This window comes from Populus euphratica, unplaced genomic scaffold, assembly GCF_000495115.2.
Source record: "Populus euphratica unplaced genomic scaffold, PopEup_1.0 scaffold69.1, whole genome shotgun sequence".
NCBI lineage: Eukaryota > Viridiplantae > Streptophyta > Magnoliopsida > Malpighiales > Salicaceae > Populus > Populus euphratica.
The window spans coordinates 628,420-651,691 of NW_011499947.1; the positions used below are offsets into that span (position 1 = coordinate 628,420).

The window sequence follows — 23,272 nt, forward strand, 5'->3', positions numbered from 1 at the left end:
AGAATGTTAAGTCTGCCGAGATACTTCACGCCATTGATCTTAGTTATAACTAAATTAAAAAAGACGAATCTGCTGATTTCACGTCTAAAAGGTATTTACTATTTATAGTTTAATTCATATGAAATTACCAAAAACTCCACATAAACAAACTGAAACCCTGCCCAACTCTCTTGTGTCCCTATAAAAGGACGTGATAAGCAACGTAAGCAGGCGGCTGTCATCTCCAAAGTTCCCATCCTCTAATTCATCCGTCTCTTCAACCATTACTCTCCTGGTATGGGGTAACTGTAATCTATTTTATATTTTGATTTTTCTATTATCACAATTAGTGGAAGATTTGAGGGAAACATGTTTTTGCTCTCTCTTTTGTTCATGAATTTCATCATACATAGTCATCCATTGTGAGAATGAAACATTACGAATATATATTCTATTTGTGCAATCAAATGGAATATAAGATTTTTTACCTATAATTATTGGTAACATCGCTTTAATAGATGGATGGATACTGTTTAGCAATGAATTTCGGATAAAGTACTTTATGTAATTATATATAATTGCTCTTATGATTAAGCTAGTAATCCTTCTTTGCAAAGTTATTTATTATTTTTCCTATAATTACTATAATCAATGACTTTGCAAAGATAGATTTACCAGCTAAATCTTAAAAGCTTTTGGAAGCGAAGCGGTGCCACATCGGATGAATGCTTCAGATCCCCTCAACAAAATCTACAGATATGTTTGCTTGATTCTTTAGGTATATGTACTGTCTTATGTATTTGACAAACTATAATTTTTATTGATTTTTCAGGCTGCTACAACATATAGTGTTGTAATACTACTTGTTTCCAGTATGCTAATAGGGTTATGTTACACGGCGCAACCAGTGCTTTGAATGTATGATAAGCCTCTTTGTTTTTGTCTTTGAAACTGCTTGTAATATTGGACCTTTTCTTTAATTTAATCTATATTCCATTCAGTTCCATGCACATCTACCCTTTTTTTCTTGAATCTACTTATAATGAGCAGATCCCTACTTGCTTTGAGAAAGATGTGCTGAATGAGAGAATAACATTAATGATTTGTGATTTTGTGTGGGCTAAAGTGAATACAGCAGCAGCAGTAGATGTGCTGTGGTGACATTGTAGTAACTTCTTGTTTCCAATATGCTAACAGTTAGGTTATAGGTGCAGAAACGCTTGAATTAGTGCTAATGTGTCATGACTTTAAGCTCGTTATTTTATTTTTTTTCCTTGCAACAACTTGTAGCATTAACCTTAATTCCCTTTAATTTAAAAATCGTACAGTAAGCTCTTTGTGAAAGAGATGTGAGATTTAATGCAAGCTCATTAAATACCCTTTTGTTTGATTGTGTCAATTAGTTTTGTAATATCGTATAGGGCTTATTTTGAACTGAGGAGCCAGGATATTTAATTTGTCAAGAATTTGTCTCCGAAAATGCCAATCTGCCAAGATTAATTGGAGTTGAGAGGAGACAAAATAGAAATTTGTAGAGATATTCAACGCTATGCCCATGAAAAATAGTGAACACATAATTTTATAAAAGGTTTCTACCCTTTTTTACTGTTAAAGTAACTTTAACGCAGGATTCTTGCGCACTTGCAAGAACTCATTGATTTTAAACCATCGGATTCTTTCTCACCTCTTGCGCTGGATTTTTTTTTCTTATAAAGCTTCCTTGTGTGTCTATGATGTCTTTATTTGATAGCTTTTTTAGTTTTAATGTAAGGGTTCCTTTGAGGTGAAAAGTCTTGGAGTAAGGTAAAATATTGGAGTAAAAAAAATATTAAAATAAGTTTTAAGGATGTAAGATATTAAGGGTAAAGGTTTTATCGCAAATTACAGCATATTAATGTCGAATCAGAGATTAACCTTTTAAACTTTATTATTACATGCTGCATTGCTCCTCGCCGCTAGCGGTCTGTCCGCTGGAGCTTTCTTCCTTCAAAACAGGTTGATGTAAATGCAGATGGGAGCTCATTTAGTAAAATCTCGGCCCTTTGGTTGCAGGTTGTTTAATTAGGAATGGACATGGTTGGTTGATATTCGCATCGCAGGTTCCTTTATGCTTACATGGACCATAACCAATATGGTGGCAACAATAAGCTTGGAATTGGGCAACAAAAAATGTTATTCTTGAATCAGATTCCCAACAGTACTGTTGCAAGCCTGCTCAGATGAACTCGTCTATCACCCTTGTTCCGTATTGTTGCTTGAAGCCATTAAAGAAATTTTGCAGGGAAGATGTGCTGTGTGATGCATATGAACTTGTGCAGATATCTTAGCTAAAATGGGTGCCTCTTAGCATAGTGATCTTCTGTTATGGTCTTCATCCCCATCGAAGCTTGTACAGCTCTGTTTCGCTTTTGTACACAGTACCAAAAGAGTTGATGTTGAGCTTTCCATGGATGGACCAGCTTGCCCATAATGGTGGCAAGGTGTGAAACAAAATTACTTTTCAACAACAGAGATTTCAGAAACATAATTGTAAAATTATTCCATTCAATTCATGGCATTTAATTAACACGGCCTCAATATTTTTGTTTTAGCTTCCTTGTTTCTCACAGCAAGAGCTATTCCATTAGCATGCATTATCTTCAATTTATGATCTTAGATGACATTAGGCGGCCGTTTGAGGTAATAAGTGGTAGCATGCTATTCCTTCGACGATGGTATCATTTTGAATTATGCACTAAAAGGAAGTTGTGGATGCGCTAATTCAAGTACAAATAGAAATTCAGTTATTAAATCCAGCCAAATAAACTTGATACAAGTCAGATTTAATATATATATATATATATATATATATATATATATATATATATATATATATATATATATATATATATAAAGTAAGCTAATTAAAAAAAAATCAAATCAAGTTATTTTAACTTTGAAAATTAAAATGAAATTAAAATTAAAATTTACTTTAAAATAACTAATTAAAATAATTAAAGTAATATTATTTTAATTAATTATAATCAAATTTTAATTAATATAATTAATCAATAACTTTAATCTCAAGTTGAGCAAGTTTTATTATTATAAAATAAAATTTAATCTGAGTTAAAAAATTTTTGGAAAAATAATAGAATATATCATTATTAAGAGAAGTGTTTGGTAGTTTGATAATAATTATTTTATAAAATATTTTTTATTTAAAAATTTATAAAAATATATATTGAAATAAAATAATATTAGAATATCAGAATAATTAAAAAAATAAAATTAATTAATTAATTAATTTTTTTTAAAAAAATATTTTTAAAACACGCGAAAGTACAACACCCTTCAAAATCTTTTTGATGTTGAAAGCTTTACAAGGGTGACCGTAGTCTAAGCCTTTCTGACATCTAGTATGAAACAAGCCCATTATCAAACACACTTCAAAACAAACTTTTGTCACACGAAACGACATCGTACCAAAGCAAACAAAAACTCCATTGTCATGTCCAAACTCTCTCAGCTTGATCCCTCTTTCTTCTTCCCCATCATCATCATCAACAATGCATCGAAATCAAAACTCTCCATTTCCTATCCTCCACTAACAAAACCAAACCCAAAAACCCAATGGAGAAACACGTTGAGAATTTCTTAAACAAAGTCTCATTGGTTTTCATAGCCATAGCCACAATCACCCTTATCTACCTTTCCCTTCAAACCCCACAAACTTGTATCCCACCAAACACACCCCCTACAAAACCCCACCTCAAATTCCCTTCTTCTACATGCGACCATTCTCTAAACCACCCTTACATGGATCCTACCAAGAAAAGATTGAAACTTTGGTCTTCAAAATCTTGGCTTTCACAAGTCTCTTCTTTCACAACTTTCTTCCAAAGTCTGAATCTTTTGAACAATGAAACCAAAGTACTCTGTGTTTCAGCAGGTGCTGGACATGAAGTGATGGCGCTGAATAACATGGGTGTTAGTGATGTTACTGGTGTTGAGATAGTGGATTCTTTGCCATTAGTTAAAAGGGCTGACCCCAATAACTTGCCCTTTTTTGATGGGGTTTTTGATTTGGCTTTTAGTGCTCATTTGGAAGAGGCTTTGTTTCCTTTGAGGTTTGCTGGGGAGATGGAGAGGACTGTGAGGAATGGTGGGGTTTGTGTGGTTGTTGTAGAGGAATGTGGTGGAGTGGAGGTGGATGCAATTGTTGGATTGTTTAGGAAGTCTATGTTTGTTGGGGCCGAGAATGTTACATTGATTGGGATGAGGATGACCAGGATTATTATGAGAGTTGGTGTTTCTTCTTCTTCATGATTTCCATCGGTAATTATGTGTCCTTTTTCCTAGATTTGATTTTATTGTATCAGTTTTGGGGTTGCTGTTAATTTCTGTTTGTAATTCCGTTGATGATTTTTGACAGTTACTGTAGTTTGCTTTTGGTAATGAAAATTATTAGTCTTTGTTGATATTAATCCAAAACTGAATCTTAATAATCTTTGGCAAATGGCATTGGAAGTGGAAAATTCAGCTGGGAAGAAAAAAGAGCAACATTGTTTGACCATTGGATGATTGAAAGCTCCTACAATCTGAATAAGCTCAGGCTTTTTCTTAAAATTTAAGATTGGAGGAATTAGATTTTGTATTTTTCATGTTTCTTCACATCTCTTGCAGTGTCTCTGTTGGTATTAGTTCTGAATCTAAGTAGAGAGTTTCTTTATACACGAATTGTATTTTGGTAGTCTAGTTTATGTCTTTATTCCTTAGAAAGTTGAGAATCGGCAGACTGACTTGCTGGTTCTTTTCTCTCTTCAGTAACAGCACTGTGATTCTATTGTGCCATTTGCTTTATCTAGCAACTTTCGTCTTGGTTTTGTATGTATATGAAACGAAACTAATAATTATGAACCTTAGTGATTGGATGGTTATAACTAGTATAAATAAATTTAGATTTAATCATAACATTGTAAAATTGAATTTGTATGATTTTGTTGGCACAGTAAATAAGTATTGCCTTTTGAATTAGATTACTATACTTTTTTATGTAGAATCCATTTCCTTAGTTGGTAAATGACTTTGGCTTGTCAAAATTGTTTTTCTGTAGTTTTCTGTACCAATCAATGAAGGGCTTCAAGAGGCATAATCGATGGATGTCAAAGAAAAAATGCAAATTCAGTGCTGGTACATGTAATATCTCCTTTGATGATCAGCAATATGTTTTGAGTGAAGCTCAACTATTTTGCTGCTTTAGCAAATGGAGTTTGTCATCAAGGAGGAAGTTGCAATTTGCCATGGGACACATGATTCTTCAGAGATAAATAAATGGCTTGTTAGTGTCTGATTTATGACACCGCATTAAGTTGAAGTGTTCATGAACAATTCAGTAAGATTTTCATGCAGACTACTTATATTTTTGCCCTCGAATATTAGTTCCAGTTGTCTTTTCCCGAAGTACATACAAGACAGGCATTTAGTTTTTGCTTGCATATCCTTTTTTTTCTGGCCATACCATTTTCAAGATTCAGTAGTGGCATTGAACAGCAAAGTAAACTTCATGCAAGTAATTGTAGATCGAGATGGTTTCTTTCTAGTCTCATACTGAATTGAATCAATAAGGGTATTTTTAGCCCAACTTATTATTTACATCCATGTGTTCATCCTTTTTCTTTGTTTCTGTATTATGTTCTGTTAGAACTCCATCTTCACGATCCTTGCTTCTCCATCCACCAAGGCTCTTACACCTTTTAAACCTTTGATTGAGCCAAGTTTTTCATTAGCAGTAAACCAGCCATTCATTTCTGAAAATGAAGATCTATTGGTTAAGTTGTCTGCAAGGTCTCAAGCAGACAACCAGCAAAAATATATATTTGGGTAAAACCCATTAGCACTTAAATAGCATGGTTGAATTAATAACTACAGAAACAATCAAGTCTTTATATCCCAGTTCAACACACTAGTACTCATTCATATTAGAAAAACCGCCCAAAGGTATTTGCTACATCCAGGGGGTGGAGCAACAATGGAACTATTCTTTCTGGACCGTGCATCAAAAGCATGGATGAACAGAACGCTTATCAACAGGTCTAATGATAACCACTATCTTGATGTATTAGGAAATTTAGCCATCTTGAAAGCTTGAGGAATCTCATGAGCTATGAGCTTCCTTGATGGGAAGATTTCTGGTGCTGCAATCTCTACTCCATTAATAGACAAACCCTGTATCACATTTGCACCATTAATAATCTCAAGATCTTCACAAGGGAGCAATGTCATCAGCCGTTGTTTATGTGGTAATGCAGCAAGTTCAATGTATGTAATTCTTAGAAGCAGTATGTGAAACCTCACAATCTTCTCAAGCATCGGAGATGAAGATGCCACAAGCTCAAATTCTGAAGAAGCAAAGATTGTTACAGAACCCTAAGCTTTTGTGATCCGCAAGAATCCTGTTAATAACAGAATTCAATCCAATTGCAAATAACACAATTCTGTGGGAGCTAAGCAAATGGATAATCCTTGTCCATTCAACAATGTTCTTGGGGTCATTAGCATCTGAAACTAAATTGGAAATTGCATCACAGGTTGGAGCTTGAATAGGCTACCATCCAGAGAAACATCTTTAGACCTCAGTGATGAAAGTGGTGCAAGAACACCATGAGTTGCAATGTCTTTCAAGAACCATGTCAGGCTGTGATACCATTACATGATTGATCTCAAGCAGTCTTTCTTTCTCATCAATCCTAGTTACAGCAAGTTTCTTTTGATCGGCAAGTGCTGGGAAGCAACTGCCTTGAGGTTTCTTAAAGACATCCTCCGTGGATAGTTCCGAAGGAGAGGTGGTATTGAAGGATTTTTTTCAAGAACCGAGGGAGGGTGGTACTAGAAGGGGAAGAGTCTTTAATGGCAAAGATGGTTATGCTGGGAGATAAAAAGAAAATTTCAGGGGAAAGCAAGAGAAGGGTAGCCATGATATTCAACTCAGATTCCCTTAGAGTTCTTGACGCATTCAATGAGAGGTAATTGCTTATTGGTCTGGTTGGTCTTGTTGCATTGCTGGATGGTGAATTCAATGCTGAGGAGATTGCTATGAACGCCAAGACTACTGAGGCAACAAAGTAGACAGGTGCATGCCACCAATGGGAGCAAGAAGCCATTGATTTGCAGTGACGTTCTTGATTCTTGTATAGTTCTATGTGTGTGAGAGCGAGTGGTGCAACCGGAGCGAAGATTGAAGGACTTTATGGGAGGGGATGTGGACACTTTCAAAGTTGATTAAAGATGCGTTTGTTACCAGTTCTTGGGACTGTAAACGTGCTCTGAACACCATTTGATTTCGAGGGCTCGCAAGTTACATTTGGTTTCACTCTTTTTCGAGTTCTTTTCACATATGTAAGATCTAAAATGAAATTATATTTTCAAAGCTCTCTTTTTTTTTCTTTTTTTTTTTCTCTTTTCCTTTTATTTCAATCTTTTGTCCAAACCAGAAGGGTGAGACATTAGGATACAAAGAACTTAGTAAAAAAAACTATGAACTATAATTTATTTTTTCAAATCACAATCACAAAATCTAAACATACAACCTCCACTGGCAATTAGATTCTCGAGGATCACAGCCTTATGTGTGCTGGCATGAAATTTGAATGTGAGTCCAAGTTGGTGCATCAGATCCAGTAGGAGTCAATGGTAGCTCTCGAAATCTGTATTAATGAGAGTAGGTCTTGATAGTGACATGAACAGGTAGGGATAGCTGAGGACTTGCTTTGCTGGTGGTTCTAGCTTTACTGCATTTGATACTCTGTCCTAAAACTACTCTTGGCATTAATTTACTTGGGTAGTTTTGCCATTTTCAACATCGGTCCCATGAGAAACTTTATATTATTTTAAAAATAATTGGTGGTATTTACTCTAAAAATAAATATATTCTTCTTATTATTTTTAATAATTCGATGTATTTTTTATGTGTATACTCAATCAAATTTCTCCATACTAATTTAATTACATCTATTATATATCATCATACCTCACCACTTTTTTCTATATATATATATATATATATAAGGAAAAAGATTGTTAAGATAAAAGAATGGAACAGGCTAATTTATAGCCATAGGAGGTTAACCACTTGCATCATCCTTATCGCAAGTGTTTCATTTTTTTAGGTTTTTTTTTATTATTTTAGTTTTATATATTTAAATTATTAAAATTTGACTATTATTATATTTTTCAATTATTTTTTTATGAGGTTGGTTTAGCCTCATCATGTAAGTTACTAGTTTGATATATTAGATTGGGTTGACATGATATTTATTTTGTTATTATTTAATTTTGTCTTTTTATTTTGTTTTTTGATATTAAGTTATCTTGAAACTTAATTTTGTGGGTTTTTTTTTTACCAATACTATTTTTTTAGGTTATTGTTGTTACCTTTTCTTTTAAATTTTGAATTATTTATTCTGGTTATTTTTTTATATTATAAAACACACTCGTAAGCATTAATTTTTTATATTATAGAAAAATCAACATTACCTATCTATTTATAATAATAATAATAATAATAATAATAATAACAACTATCAATCTCCTAAACTAGAAAAGAAGGTGGATATCTTTCTTGTCTTTGTTTTAACCAAAAAGGAGCTAGCAAGTTCATTTCTTGAAGTACAAATTGGATTTGCCAAAACGACATCAACACCATTCTAGCTGAACATGGAGTTCCATGAAATTCTCAACAATTGCTATGTTCCCACACATTTGGAATACTTTTTAAACGGGAAAAGCACCAAAATAGTCCACCTTGAAACATTACCTATGAGCATATTTGCATTTCTTTAAATTTTAAATTTTTTTTATTTTTAAGTTGTTTTAATATACTGATATTAAAAATAATTTTTTAAAAACAAAAAAATATTATTTTAATATATTTCTAAATAAAAAATACTTTAAACTATATTTACTAATCTTTATCAACTGGTATGTAGTTTTTTAACCAGTCAAAAAGTGCAGCACTGACCAAATTTATTAAATACTGCCAGCCACATGAATTCTTCCGAGGATAAATTTTTAAGTTTGAGGGGTTTGTACGCGTTAATTTAAATTTTGATTTTGATTTTAAGATTTTGAAAAATAGGTAAAAGATATTAGGTTTTTAAAAAAGAATTTCAATGAAATTTTAACGGTTTATAAATTGACTGCAAAGTTATTTAAATTTAATTAGATTAATTTCCATCCATTTTTTATTTTAACTCAACCTCAGTCATATATTGAGCTCCAAATCAATCCATAAGGCAAAAACAATATTATAATAACACTGCAATGACTGCATTTTATAATACAAAGACATGCGGTATTTTAAATTTCGTGACAGAAAAATAAATGACAAGAGGAAGCTTGCAGCGTAACTGAAAATGGGGTCTTAGATCTTCATATTTAGCATTCACAGCAAATAAATAAGAGTGAAGAGTAAAATGGGCGAGATCAAATTAGTCACCAAACAATATCCAAATCTCAACCAAGTCCAAAATTCTCAAGAAAACGTGAGTTTTCCATCCTTATTTGAGAGTTTTCTCTATAGTTGAGGGACTTATTTGAGGTTCGCCAAAGAATTTTACTATGGAGTTGTGTTTTTTCTTCTTCTATTTTAAGCAAATTCTAGGGTTTCTCAAAGTCTTCAAATTTGTCTAATAATTAACAACTAATTCCTAGCTTATTTATTAGCAAAATCCAGTCCAAAACACAACAATTGAAAGTTGAAACTCCCAAAAAGAAAAGAGATGCAAAAAATGCGTAGAAAAACTTCAATCTATATTCACCATGTACTTTATACTGTATATTAATACTAAACGAATATATATACTAATTCTTACATAATGTTTTTGTATCAAGACACTCCTTTACTATTCTATACTTAACAATTTGAACCCAAAATCCCACAAAACCCCACAAGAATCACCAAACTTTGAAGCCCATTACATCAATGGCCACTTTGATGACCGTGTCTTCTTCTAGTAACTCTAATGTAGCAAAAAACAGCAGCAAAAATGGCAGTAACGAGACCACCGAGGATAACACCACCACCAGCAACAGACTTATCAGATGAATGATGTTTTCCTAGCCTTCTAATCCCAGGAGCTTCAGCTTCTCCTGACTCTGTCTCAGCCTGCGTAGGACTTGATGCGGGCTTCCCTCCTTCTTCAACTCCTTTCGGCCTCACTCCATTTTGAAATTCAGATTTATCATCAGCCATGGCTTGAAGTACCAATATCCCAACAAAAATCAAGAAAAAGAAACCAAACCTAGCCATACTTCACCGCCCAAAAAAATGATATATTTAGCTAGCTAGAGACTAGAGCTGGCAAGACAAGGACGAGAACTGGGTTGATGTGTTCAGGGCTCAAAACATGAGTAACTTGGGGCACATGGATAATAATGAGCAACTGAGCAAGAATCGTGGCCTTTATATATGGGGAGATTTTTGTCTGGTACTGTGCGTGTGTGGGGCTTGGAACAGCTAAGGAGGTCTAGCTTTGTGGGGTTGCGGACCTTGTGAAAGCAAGAGAAGTTTTATATATATATATATAGTCTTAGAACCCGGGAGCCTCCTTGTTTTTAACAAAAAACGAATAAAAAAGATATAGTATTGAAAAATCAATTTTAGTTTAGATGTTGTGGAGATTAAGAATGGTCGATGATAGAATTTTTTTTTAATTTTCTTTTTGTGTTTTAATCTCTGCTCAAATTTCATGGATCAATCAAAAATTTCTATATGAAGTTTTAAATGAGCCACAAGCATTAAATTGGAGTGGTGTAATGAGGAGTTTTATTACAAATTATTCTTCTAATGAACATAAATAGTAATTAGGGAAACAAATTTGTTTGAAAGATAATGAAAGAATAGTTTTCATTGTAAGAAAAAAGGGTATAGTTTTCTTAATTTTAAATGATAATTATGTCCTAATTTAACTTTTTTTAAAATATGTTATGATTTTACTCCAAACTAAATCTTTAATACCTATCAATAAAAATCATATGCGTATTTCATCTTTTTTTAATTTAGTGGAAGGTTCAACGGGTCTTGAGCTCCATATATAGCATGTGAGATAATGTGTTTTCTTTAATACATATTATATACATATGGCATGAAGTTTTACCATACAATTTAAAATAATTTTTGTTTTTACATTGAACCATATCGGAGAACTTGCTATGTCTTGTAATTAGATAAGCTACATTTTTAAAATTTATCTAATTATTATTATTATTATTTTCAGAAATATTGCATTCACATATATATTATACATGTAAGTAATTATGTTTGATTTACTAGCAAAAACAAAATGATTCGAATAGATAAACTAGTCCCTTTTAATGAATGTACTTTTTAAAAATCAAACTTGTAATCTTATTTTTACAAAGATATAGTAATATTTTAATTATTAGCTCAATACTTCATTGGTAAGAAATTAAGATTTTAACATGAACATGAAAATGGTGGTGCTAAAATGCTCTTGATTTATAACAAAGGCAACTACTTGGTTGGCTATTAATGTTTTCTTTCTGAGCATGTTTATTAGAGAATTGATTCATACTTTTTTTTAAAAAAAAAAAATCTTCTTCTATCGTCTTTGTTTCAACTCTAAATATATGTTTTAATTATAATTAGAATATATGTTTTAATTATAATTACAAGATCTAGTTTGAATTCCGAACTGATCTAAAATATATATTATTAAAACAATATTATTTTTATTTTAAGGTTTTTTAAATTAAGAAATGATATGATTTGAATAAAAAATAATATAAAATTTTAAATAATATTGTTTTGGATAAAATTTTAAAATCTTTGAAGTTAAAGTGGCTATACTCACTAGTTTGATGCATAATTTTAAAAATAATAAAAATAAATAAATAAACAAATAATCGATAGCTACTCTTTCCTAATTAATATTTCCCGTTAGTTAGAGAATTGAAAGCCCACAGTAGGCATTCCCCAACTGGAAAAGCAGTTATGTTGGGGAGCTCTCTCATGGAGACATTGTTAGGTTTTCGACACAGACCACAGGGATTTATTGCCCTTCAAACGAAGAAGGCTCTTCTGTGCAATTTGTTTTTTTTTTAATTTTTAATTATTATGATCAAAATCTGCTTTTATATTTTTGTACTTATAAACAAAATAATTATACATAATTTGATAAAATCATATCTTATAAAATACAAATTCATATTTCACAATTCACAATATCACGAAACATTCTAATATAACCACTAACTTTAACAATATTATTAATACTATTTGTATTGTATTTAAGCGTAATTTGATGAATTTTTTTTTTTAAATAAAGGTTTGTTTAGTCGCCGTAAAACAATAGAGTGGGGTTAATAATTGAAAGGAATAGGAATAACACCGCCATTAAATTAAACCTATACTTTAAAAAAATATATTTTTATCTTTCAAAATTCATTTAAAATTAATTAATAAAGTATATTTCCACTAAATTAATATATATCCATGAAAAATACTTCTTACAACATTTTCTAAAACTCTACCTTAAATCAAAAGGCAAACCCATTTAACCACAAAGATTAATTTAGATTGATTGATGCTATCATTGAAGACATAAATGCTATCCCATCATAAACAAATTGCCCATTTTATTATATATATAAAAAATTCTTAATATTAAAACACTAAAAAAAATATTAATTTAATATTTTTTCAAACTAAAATTATTTAAAAAACATTAAAACAAATGCATAAATTATATCAAATACAACCAAACTATTAGATAGTCGGTGATAAGTTAGTGTTGCAATTTGGCAGGACAACCGCCCACCGAAGTGGCCCTCTAGTCAAAAAGCTCAAGATAACATAGCCAGTTGACTCCATTCTTAACACACTCACGAATTTGGAGCCGTAACATTTATTGTCACACCCACATTTGACCTTTCGAGGGATCTACTTAATCATATGACTCACAATTCGTTCCTCTCTTTTTTTCTTTTTTCTTTTTAATTTTTAGGTCAATATAGTTTTAGGGAGAATTTGGGAATGCAGACCAAACTTTATTTGATTAAAAAATATATATGTAATAAAATGAACTCATAATTCATTATTATATGCAAGGGACGACTCTCAGTGCATGCAGAATTACCCCAAGGACAAAGCTAGGTGGTAGGCAACGGGCAAGCAAACACACGAATCCCTATAGTTCTTGTAGATAATTGGGTTTTCATTATCGAAATTGTGTGCTGACATATCTTGGATTGTGAACTGGAATTGCCGACGTTTGGTGGTTGTATACGAGATGCCGGACAGCATGTGATCACGACCTTATAAATAATTGACAAAATGATAAGCATAGCCTAACTGAAATTTGATGGCCATATCCATTTATATGGTATCTTTGTGGTCATGGCTTAAGAGCTTCATGTGAAGGTAGGCCTCACATGGACTGTTCAAAAGATCTTGAATCCTGGCCACTAAAAGAAAGAAAGGAAGGAAATATATGGGGATAAGAAGTGAAGAATATGCATAAATAATTGATAGAAAAGAAAACGTATTGGGCAAGAAGAAAATAGATTTTAAAATTAAATGAAATAGCTTAATATATAATCAATTTACAAGAGAGTGAGATGAAAAGAGATTCCCATACCCTGAAAATAGTCTTATATCTCCACATGTTTTTATTTGGATTGTCAGAGATTTAGATTTCACTCTCGAAAATAAGTGTTAGGGTTCCAAAGAAGTGAGCATCAAGATAATTGAAGTGAAAATAATATGCTATTTCAAGAAATTATCCAATGTTTTAATTTCTTTAGCTTCAACTTTTCTTTTATTTTATTAAACCAATTAGTGATCTATGTTTTAATTTCTTTAGCTTCAACTTTTCTTTTATTTTATTAAACCAATTAGTGATTCAATTTGACCTGAGGTATTTTAAAATAAATCTTAGCATCAATTATTTTAAAAATATGTTAATTTTGAAAACTTATAAATTTAATATTCTGTCACTTACTTTAGGTTGGTTCATTTTAAGAAAATTAACAGATTTTCAAAAACATTTTACCTCAAAATTTGTATTTATAAATTAATAAATAGAACATTCCTTCTAGGTTAACCTCTTGAAGGTATAATATAAATAAAATGGGTAAATGAAAGGAGAAAAAAAGGCTCTCCCCAACTTATGATGAAATCCAAGACTAGTTTGATGAATCAAAATAAATAGTAAGTGTTAGTAAATTTTAAGTGCTAAGAAATATGTGTTTATGTGAGTGAAAATGTTATAATTTTAGCTAAATTCAATGAAAATCATCTTTTGAAAAAGAATAAATAAATAAAATAAAATAAAAATGTGTGTGTCATGGTAATATCTAGTTTAGTGGTTTAAGAAGTAATTTTTTTTTCTAATACTTTTAAACAAAAAAAATTGTTATTTATTTGTAAAGTCGTGATATTCACGACTCACCCATAAACGTTATCATGTAAGTTTGACACATTCAAACATAACTCCCTTCTGAGCAGGAGAATTTAAGAACCCGAAAGCAGTATCTAGAGATTTCTTCTGCTTTCTTAATGGACCTGCCTGCATGATCTTGTCCAGAAGCACAAGATTGACTTTCCACAAGTTTTCCATTGGTTGAAGTAGCGAAAGTAGTTAGTGTATGGGTCGGCAGGTGAAATCGTGTCAAAAGCTGGAAGATCTAGCTAGCTTGCAAGCACCTGGGGATTTTGAATGTCGGTGGAACCATTGACTGGTTACACATGAATGCCTTCTGCGCTTCAGCATGGATAATATTTCTTAGGGATGAATTTATTTTATTTTTATGTCTTTTTTTATTAATTTTTAGAACATGCAGAGCAATCCCATTTAGCACCCGAGTCAGCGGTTTATGGTATTCTAATTGGCTAGCTGTGAGCAATGTGTATGGTGAAATTGTATCAATTAGGGCCATGGCTGCTCCCTGCCTCAGCATGGTGCTCCACATGTTTCTGGTTAGCAATGTTGTTGGGCAAACAGTGCCCCAGTGGCAACAAATGCTTTAATCTCCTGTCCTATGTTAGCTTCTACTTGCATGTAAGAGAATCATACGAGAACTATAGGAAGCTACAGAACCTGGTGGCTCCTTTGGTGTTGCTGGTGGTTAAAACAACATCATGTGTTGTGAAAAAAACGTGAGAACAAGACCATGTAATGTGATGTTGTTTGCCCATCGGTACGTTGGGGTCCTGTGTCCTAGTGATTGGCCTGATCTTGTTTTCTTTTTGCTTGCTTCTTTTTTAGGTATTTGATTCGCATATAGTACGATGGTTGCTTCTTCTTGTTAGTGATTCTTGAGGAAAATATTATCGTTGGAGCTGGGTTGATATATAGCCCAATACTTTTCCCTTGGGGGAGACTTATTAGTCGCAATGCATTTTCACTGAATCATTGCTTCTTCTTCCAAATAATGCTTGAGGTGCTCGGAATTGCTATCGTTACCTCAATCAGATTTTAAGACCCAGAGAAAGAAAATCACTATGTAGTTATGTAGTTAATGATGGTTCTTGAATATGATGTAAATGGAGTTTGGTAAAAGAGACTGAAGTGATGAGAACTTTTTTTGCATGTATATGTAAGGTATTTACTCAATAAGTAGTTTTATTTTCAAAAGTTGTTTTTATAAAAAGTGATTTTTTTGAAAAATAGATTACTTTTTTATATTTGATAATTTTATAAAAAATAAGTTGAAAAATATTTTTCCGTATTAGTTATGTTATGAAAAAAGAATTGTAAAATAATTTATTAATATTTTAATTTTTTATTAAAATAATTAATAAGGATTAAATCTGATAGAATAAAAAGCTAGAGGTGAATGAAATTAGAAATTTTTAATTTCATAAATTATTTTAAATTAAATAAATACGAATGAAAAAACCAAATCTAACAAATAAAAAAGATGAAAGATAATAAGATTGAAAAAAAATCTAATATAATAAATTATTTTAAATAAAATAAAAAAATAAAAATATTAGAAACCAAATCTAATATATAAAAAAACTCAATTAAAAAAAGGATAAAAAATAACAATTAAGAGAATGGAGATCAAAATTAATATAAAAATTAAATTAAATTAAATTTTAAGTAATAACACTGAGAACAAATATAAAAAATAATTGAAAATAAAATCTATAGTAATCAAAAAATTTAAGATTAAATTTGATATAATAAATAATTTATAAAAAAATTTGAATTTTTTAAAATTTATAAAAAGTATATTCTGTTCAAAATAAAAATAAAAATATTTTTCTAAACTAAATCAATTTTTTTACTAAAAAATATTTTTTAATTAATCAGGTTTTTTAATAGTAACATAAAAAAATTTAAAAAATATTTTAGAAGAAACACTTTTCACTAAACAAACTAAACCTAAATGACTCTTGATTGGAATCAAAGAAACATTGTCAATCAATTAATATCAAATTGATTGCAATTCTTTCTGCTTTTGACGATCCCACCAGAGCACCTTCGATTTTTAATAAGCAATGAACTAGATCATAATTACTCTCTCGACCAGACAAATTCCCAGATTTCTGTATTGTCTCTTCTCATGTAAAGTATTATCAAATACAATCTTGTGTACCTCTCTTTGCTCAAAAATATACCCAACAAGGAACTACCCTTTCGGGCCTTCATTTGTATGTAATATACAACATAGTACAATTGGACTTACATCTGGGTTGTGTAAGAAACTATTCCAGGTTCTAAGATTATGTTGGGCTTTGATTAGTTTGCTGTCGAGGTGTTACAATTTGCCACAGGCACCATGGAGTGGGTCGAAGCCCCATGGATCCTTGATTACATGATTAATAAGCTTTGTCAATAATTAAGTCATTCCAAATATGCAAAGGAAAGGTAAATAGCTTACGCAAAATTCAATAATTATATATATTTACAAGTATGGAAATGTGATAGATTAAGTTTTTGAGTAGGTTGGAATTCTATAATAATAAAAAGAAAAAAGAGAAAAAAAAGAGGCAAAATAAACCATTCAAGCCATGTAGACTATGCTTGAGAAATCTTATGGTATGTTAGAAGTAACTATTTATATTTAATCTTTGAGGAGACATGATACAAGAAGAAAAGAGACATAAGAGAGAGAAATAAAAAAAAAATTCAGTATAAATGAAAATATTTTTATCATGTTTGGTAAATTTTATAATTAATTTTTTTTTCATCATCTTCTATTTCTCTTCAAAATAGATTTAGGGAGTAATCTACTCAAAGATCCATCTAAGCACCTTCAAAAACATGTTAATTTGCATTTATGTATATCATCAAATATATATAACATTTTGGGATTTCAATTTTTAGGGACAAAACAAACTATGCTAAAAGCATTTGTTTTGATTGTCTTTCATTATAAACGAAGTAATAACTTTGAGTGTGTTTGTTTTTTAGATAATTTTTGTGGTTATAATTTTTTTAAAAATAAATTTTTAAAAAATATAATTAGTTGGATTTAAATATATATTTAGTAAAAATTATAGTTAAGGTTTATATACAGCAAAAAACATGTATAAAATGTTTGATAGTTATGTGGTTATAATTATTTTTCAAAATGATTTTTACTTGAAAATACATTAAAATAATATATTTTTATTTTTAAAAAATTATTTTTGATATCAACATATTAAAATGATCTAAAACACTAAAAAATATATTAATTTGAAATTAAAAAAATAAAAATTATGAATTTTTTTTTAAAATATTTAAATCCAAAAACAAATGGTGTTTTACAAAACTTATTTAAAAAAATATGCAAAAATCCTTTACAAAAAAATGTATTTAAACTTAATTTTTAATAAATCTCACTATATAAAACATAGTTTTTATAATCACTAAGTACCTTGTTATATTATTTACACCGCAGACATAAAAGCGAGTACAAAACAGACGCACCCCATCAAAAGCTCTCACCACAAATTTTTCCACAAATTGATATCTCATTTCAAAGGGTTTCACATCCTCTTCTAGCTAGTTTGCTCTGTGGGCTCCAAATTGTGCATGTCCCTTGCCTTTATTCCTTCAATCTAGGCCAGTTCCTTCACTTCATGCTAGCTCGACTTCATTACATAAATTACCAACGTCTTATCTAGATGTTGATGTTTCACTTGTTTACTTTGGACTTTATTCTATAATTAGGTGCGAAAAAGTTATGGTTGTATCGTTGTGTCTTGATTCTTTTCATATGATAGCCATGCTATAATTAATGTTTGAGACCCAATAACTAGTAAATTGAAGTGATTTTGTTTAGGACTAACTGTACCAGATGATCGATGTCAATGTTTAAGATCCATGGAGATTTATAATTTATCAATAATGAAGTTTTTAAATTAAAATTATTTAACTTGTTCATGCCTGGTAATTTATCTACTCAAAAATTGATATAAATCGATCATTTTAAGAGAATTTCTAAAACTTTTATATCCAAAACAATATAAATTCATTTTATTCAATAATTTATGATTAACATTAACGCTTAACAAAGTCTGACAAGTCTAATCTTACATATTATCTTAATATCTTACCTCAACTTACTATATGTGGTTTTTATTCTCTTACTTTGATCACCTAATTATAAACCTTTAACGTTAAATTCGAATTAACTTGAGAACTTTCTTCTGTGCAAAACAAATCATGATAAACCTTAATTATTATCCATCTCAATCTCTACACGAAGTTCTAGCTTCATTTATCCAAAGCCAAAAATATGTGGAAAACAAGAAGAGGATGAGTACAAGTCCTGAATATGAGCCCCATACACTGAACTATCCCAGCATGATACTGAATAATGAGTGTCCTTCACTCCTTTAGATACATCAATGGCCATGCACGCTTCGATGTGATGCAGACGACCTCTGTGTGAATGACTGGACTTGTGGTACCATGGAACAGCCTGTTGCTTGGATGTGTTTGCCACTGGTTAATCTACTCCAGAATAAACTCTCTCTCTCTCTGACCTCTTTCTTACTTTGGATGCCGAAGGGCCCCTCGAGTGGAATCATTTGATTCCTAAAATTGACCGCTCTCCCGAACACTATTATTTTTGCCGACCATCATTTAAGATGGCCTGGATGCACTCTATGGAGTCGATTCCCATCTCTCTTGGTGCCTTAAATTCCCTGGCATGAGAAAAGGCACAGTTTTTAAAGCAGTCGGCCATCCCATGGTGGAAGGGAAAACTCAAAACTCCAAGGAATTGTGTCCCCAAAAAACTTTATATGGTCCAAGAAATTTATGGGTAAATTGTATTTATCCATCTCCGATCATCATGATTGTAATAATGCAATTAAACAATTACACCATGGTTTTCACATTTCATTTGGAATCAGAATTCTTGGTGGCAATGGCGCGTCTCCCTCGTAGCAGAACAGTACGCTAAACTGAACAAGCACCTAGTTCTGAAAAGAAATTAAAAAATAAATAAACTGATAAGTTAGATGAGCTCTAGTTTTTAATTGAATCATAGGTCAGTTTTTTTCTATTTTATTTTATAAATCTTAGATCATATTATATCTTGAATTAACTCGTTAAACTAATCTAATTTTGTGATAATGACATTGATCAATAATTATGATTTTAATTGTTGAATCATAGGGTGTGGTGTTGTTAAATAAATATAATATTTTTTTGTTTAATTTTATCATGTTTAACCATTAAACATCATAATCACATGTTTTGCATTAAAAACATTAAAGATTATAAAAAGCTATAAAACCATTAAGGGTTGATTTTCTAGATGATAATTTTTAACTTGTTATAAATAATGTTTAATATTTTTATTTTCTTGACCAATTTTATAAGAAATCATACATAAGTTGCATGTTATTTAACAAAGAATATAGATAGAAAGTGATGAAAACGGAGTCAATCAAAACATTTATAACTTAAAGAGTTGAAATAACAAATAAATAAATGAGAAAATCTTAGTCAAAACCACCTCCAATTCATGAGGTGTTTTTGCATGAATTAGCCTAAATCAAGTGCCTTTGACAATAGACAATATACTATACTTTCCATTTCACCTGTTGTACAGTGTGATAGCATCCCATCATCTGTGCTCTTTTTTGGTTTTTTGCTATTCCTTAATTTCTTACTTACAGCATCAATCAGTACATTTGATTCAGAAATTGAAACTTTCGTGCTTTTTGTCTGCGCAAAAGCCCTATGGAACCCCCCACCCTCTCTCCCCCCTCCAAACCCATAGTTTTCCCCTCTTCTTTGAAACTATGATGGTGGTGGTTGTTTCTTAGCTGTAATACTCGGCCTAGCCCGGCGAGTGAATCCGTTGACTTAAAACCTAGACCCTATAGAGGTTTAGGGTCCCCAATGCCTATCTCTACTCGTGTTTATTTTCAAACCAGTACGCAAGCTGGCTCTTCAGTCCCATTGCTTGCATAAACTTGTCTTTCTTTTCCACATCCACCAGTCATAGTTTTCACTTCCATGGCTCCAATGGCGGGACATCCAGTGCATAAATGTACCCACCCTATTGTTAAGAGTCTCCCAGTAGGACCCCATTCGAATTACATCAGCATGGCGACTGGTTCTGCGAACACATTATAACACATTTGGAAAAGGTGCTCCCATAGAAATAAAGAAAGAACAAATCACATATTACTCAATAATACTATCTTACAAAACAAAACCTGAAAGAGGACAACATGAACAAGATATCAAACATGGAAGACATGTTTATCTGACTTTGTTTTCCCCTTCTTTTTACAACAGTACCAAAAAAACCCCAAGCCCTCCTTCCTCCATGACTATAAACCCTTGTTTCAGTCCTAGTGGTGGCGGTGGCTGTGGTGCAGGCACTCTAGAGGAGTGACTGGGAACCTAGCAGTGTCGCTGCAGTAGTCGTAGACCATGTGGTTAGCCTTAACCCACAAAAGCTGATGGCTCTGGTGCGCATTGAGCTCAGACAACGTAGGTTCATCCCACCAGTACCTTTTCTCACCACTGCTGCTACATTTCTTAGCATTATCAGCTGCAGCTACTGATACTGGACACTCACATGCATCGATTTCAAATCCTTTATAGGAAGCAACAAAGGGTGCATGACTCCAATCAGTCTTGACACGGCCACCTTGTGTAGCCCAATCATCTGCATTCCATATTGAGCTGTATACACCCATGGCTTGGTCCTTTGGAAAAGGAATTCCTTTGTTTTCCATATTGGTATGCAATCTAATTGGGATCTCGTCCACTAGAAACCTGTAAACAAACCAATACGAGGGACAAAATTAGCTTATAGTCAACACAGTAACTTGTTATCGTCCAAATGCTAGATTAACAAATAATTAATCCAATTTTTTTTCCCAATTAAGGTTTGCTTATACAATATTGGTTTGTTAACCATGAACTCAGATTTATTTTCAATAAAGCCAAGATGAGCACCATCAGGAAACATACAAGAGCTAAACTTCAAATCACAGAAGAGCACCAATTGTATTGTATGTACGGTACCCACTACATGCCAAGAACCATTAAAACGCCATTTGACCCTTTGGCACATATATTCCAAGATTCGGTCCCCCTTTTAGGGGTTAGGTTTTATGTGCTATTTTGTCGTGTGAAAACACCAGTAACATCCACTAGCCACGCATAACTTTCAAGCGCCAAAGGGCATGACCTCAGACATATGGAACAGAACAACGATGAGGCCTTCCGTATCCCTTGAAGAGAAACAAGGAACAGTACCGTGATGCTACAGAACTGTTCATACTACTTTTTATGTGACAAGGTAGCAGTCTTTGCCTAGCATGCCACTCTTCAGTGAAATTATATGCAACATGCCCCAAATACTCACAGATCCCAATGTTCATGTAATGCATGCAATTATGCAGATCTTGGCAAGTTATGCATGTCTGGGAGGAGTAAACAAATATATTATAGTACACAGACTAAAAGAAACAATCTTTTGTGAGAAAGTGATGGGGCTTACACAACATGGCGCTGGTTCCAAAGGAAGGAGTAAGAATGGAAATCCTTGGTAGGGTCAAACCAAAGGTTCAGTCTCTGTTCTTTGTTACCTACACCATTGACATATACATTGGTTTGAACCAAGTAAGGTTCTCCTGTGGTGTTGCCAAGAAACTCAAAATCAAACTCGTTGTGATATGGACCCTCAGATGACATCTGTTTCATCGAAAGATCAAAACTTGTCAATGTCAATGTCAACACTATAATACACAATTAAATAAAACTAATGCACACTACAGTTTGACAAGCACTACAATCAACATCCAAAATTAAAACCTTCTGACTTTTACTAAGGTAAAAGTTCAACCAGTGAGAGTAATTAGTTATTGTTTCGGGGGGTGCGCTGGGGTGGTGGGGTGGTACTAAGCTAATAAAAGCAAGATAATGTAGACTAACAGGAAATTCAGGAGACATAAAATTAACGGGTCTTCTGCTAGGGACTCGGTACGTGCATCTAATGAAGGCAAATGAATCCTAGATTAAATTGTCTGCATTTCAGATTTTCTTGAGTGTATTGAATGGGAAAAACAACGGTCACGGTCATGGTCATGGGGTAATCCAGCTACGCAACAATTAATTCTATCTCAAGAGGATAAAATAAAGGGTAACAATTGCTTGAATATACTCACATAGAAAGCAGTAACAGTTCCAGCAGAATCACCCTCTACAAGCTTGATGTGTACTGTTACTTTTCCAAACATATACTTGCTTTTGGATTGAAATCCAGCGCCTGAAAAGGAATTCCATTAGTCTGTGAATGCCGAGAAGACAATCACTCAAAGAAACCAAACACACGTACACATTTGTGGCTAAATTGTGTTCATTGACATGATAGCATTGGAAGAAAACTAATGTACAGTAACAGAACCAATGGGACATTCTAGACCAGAATCATTCCCTTCTTTATAAAGAAATGGCCTTACGAAGACCACAAAGATGGCGCAGCATTGGAGCTTGCTGGATATTAAAGTTTCAAACTCTGTGCATAGAAACTATAAAGTTTCAATCTTTGCGAGGAAAAAAACGTTTATTTACCAGAATAATTATCAAGCTTGAGCCTGAGAAGCTCTCCTTCATAAGCAAAGTGATCAAGAGCCCAGCTTGGTTGAAAGAGCTCGTCAAACTTAGCTGAACTGACCAAACCCACAATTAGAAAAAACCCAACAAAGAAACCCAACATCTTAAAGACTGAAACAGCCATTGAAATGAGAGGAAAAAGCTCTAGAGAGAGAGAGAGAGAGAGAGTGAAGAGTGAAGCTTTCTACTCTGCAATGCTTCATCAC

General features: G+C 32.2%; 2 protein-coding genes and 1 long non-coding RNA gene across 3 annotated transcripts; 2 read left to right on the plus strand and 1 right to left on the minus strand.

Moving 5' to 3' along the window:
• Positions 1-42: 42 nt before the first annotated feature.
• LOC105137692 (uncharacterized) lies at positions 43-2,575 on the plus strand. Its single transcript, XR_844633.1, has 2 exons — positions 43-274; positions 2,032-2,575. It is a non-coding gene; the product is annotated as an uncharacterized LOC105137692 (long non-coding RNA).
• Positions 2,576-3,423: 848 nt separating this feature from the next.
• LOC105137693 (uncharacterized) lies at positions 3,424-5,613 on the plus strand. Its single transcript, XM_011043527.1, has 2 exons — positions 3,424-4,296; positions 5,075-5,613. The coding sequence occupies exon 1, from the start codon at positions 3,592-3,594 to the stop codon at positions 4,285-4,287; it is 696 nt and encodes a 231-aa protein (XP_011041829.1). The 5' UTR covers positions 3,424-3,591; the 3' UTR covers positions 4,288-4,296; positions 5,075-5,613.
• Positions 5,614-20,574: 14,961 nt separating this feature from the next.
• On the minus strand, positions 20,575-23,272 carry LOC105137694 (xyloglucan endotransglucosylase/hydrolase protein 9-like). The gene is made up of 4 exons (XM_011043528.1): positions 23,025-23,272; positions 22,619-22,719; positions 21,952-22,145; positions 20,575-21,221 (listed from the first exon to the last, which is right to left on the minus strand). The coding sequence occupies exons 1-4, from the start codon at positions 23,188-23,190 to the stop codon at positions 20,792-20,794; spliced, it is 891 nt and encodes a 296-aa protein (XP_011041830.1). The 5' UTR covers positions 23,191-23,272; the 3' UTR covers positions 20,575-20,791.

Excerpts from the sequence above, each read along its gene's own strand:
- LOC105137693 (XM_011043527.1), top strand. The coding sequence starts at position 3,592 with ATGGAGAAACACGTTGAGAATTTCTTAAACAAAGTCTCATTGGTTTTC.
- LOC105137694 (XM_011043528.1), bottom strand. The coding sequence starts at position 23,190 with ATGGCTGTTTCAGTCTTTAAGATGTTGGGTTTCTTTGTTGGGTTTTTT. Across the intron at positions 22,146-22,618 it reads GAACTGTTACTGCTTTCTAT|ATGTCATCTGAGGGTCCATA; the intron begins GTGAGTATATTC and ends TCGATGAAACAG. Across the intron at positions 21,222-21,951 it reads TGGAACCAGCGCCATGTTGT|GTTTCTAGTGGACGAGATCC; the intron begins GTAAGCCCCATC and ends GTTTGTTTACAG.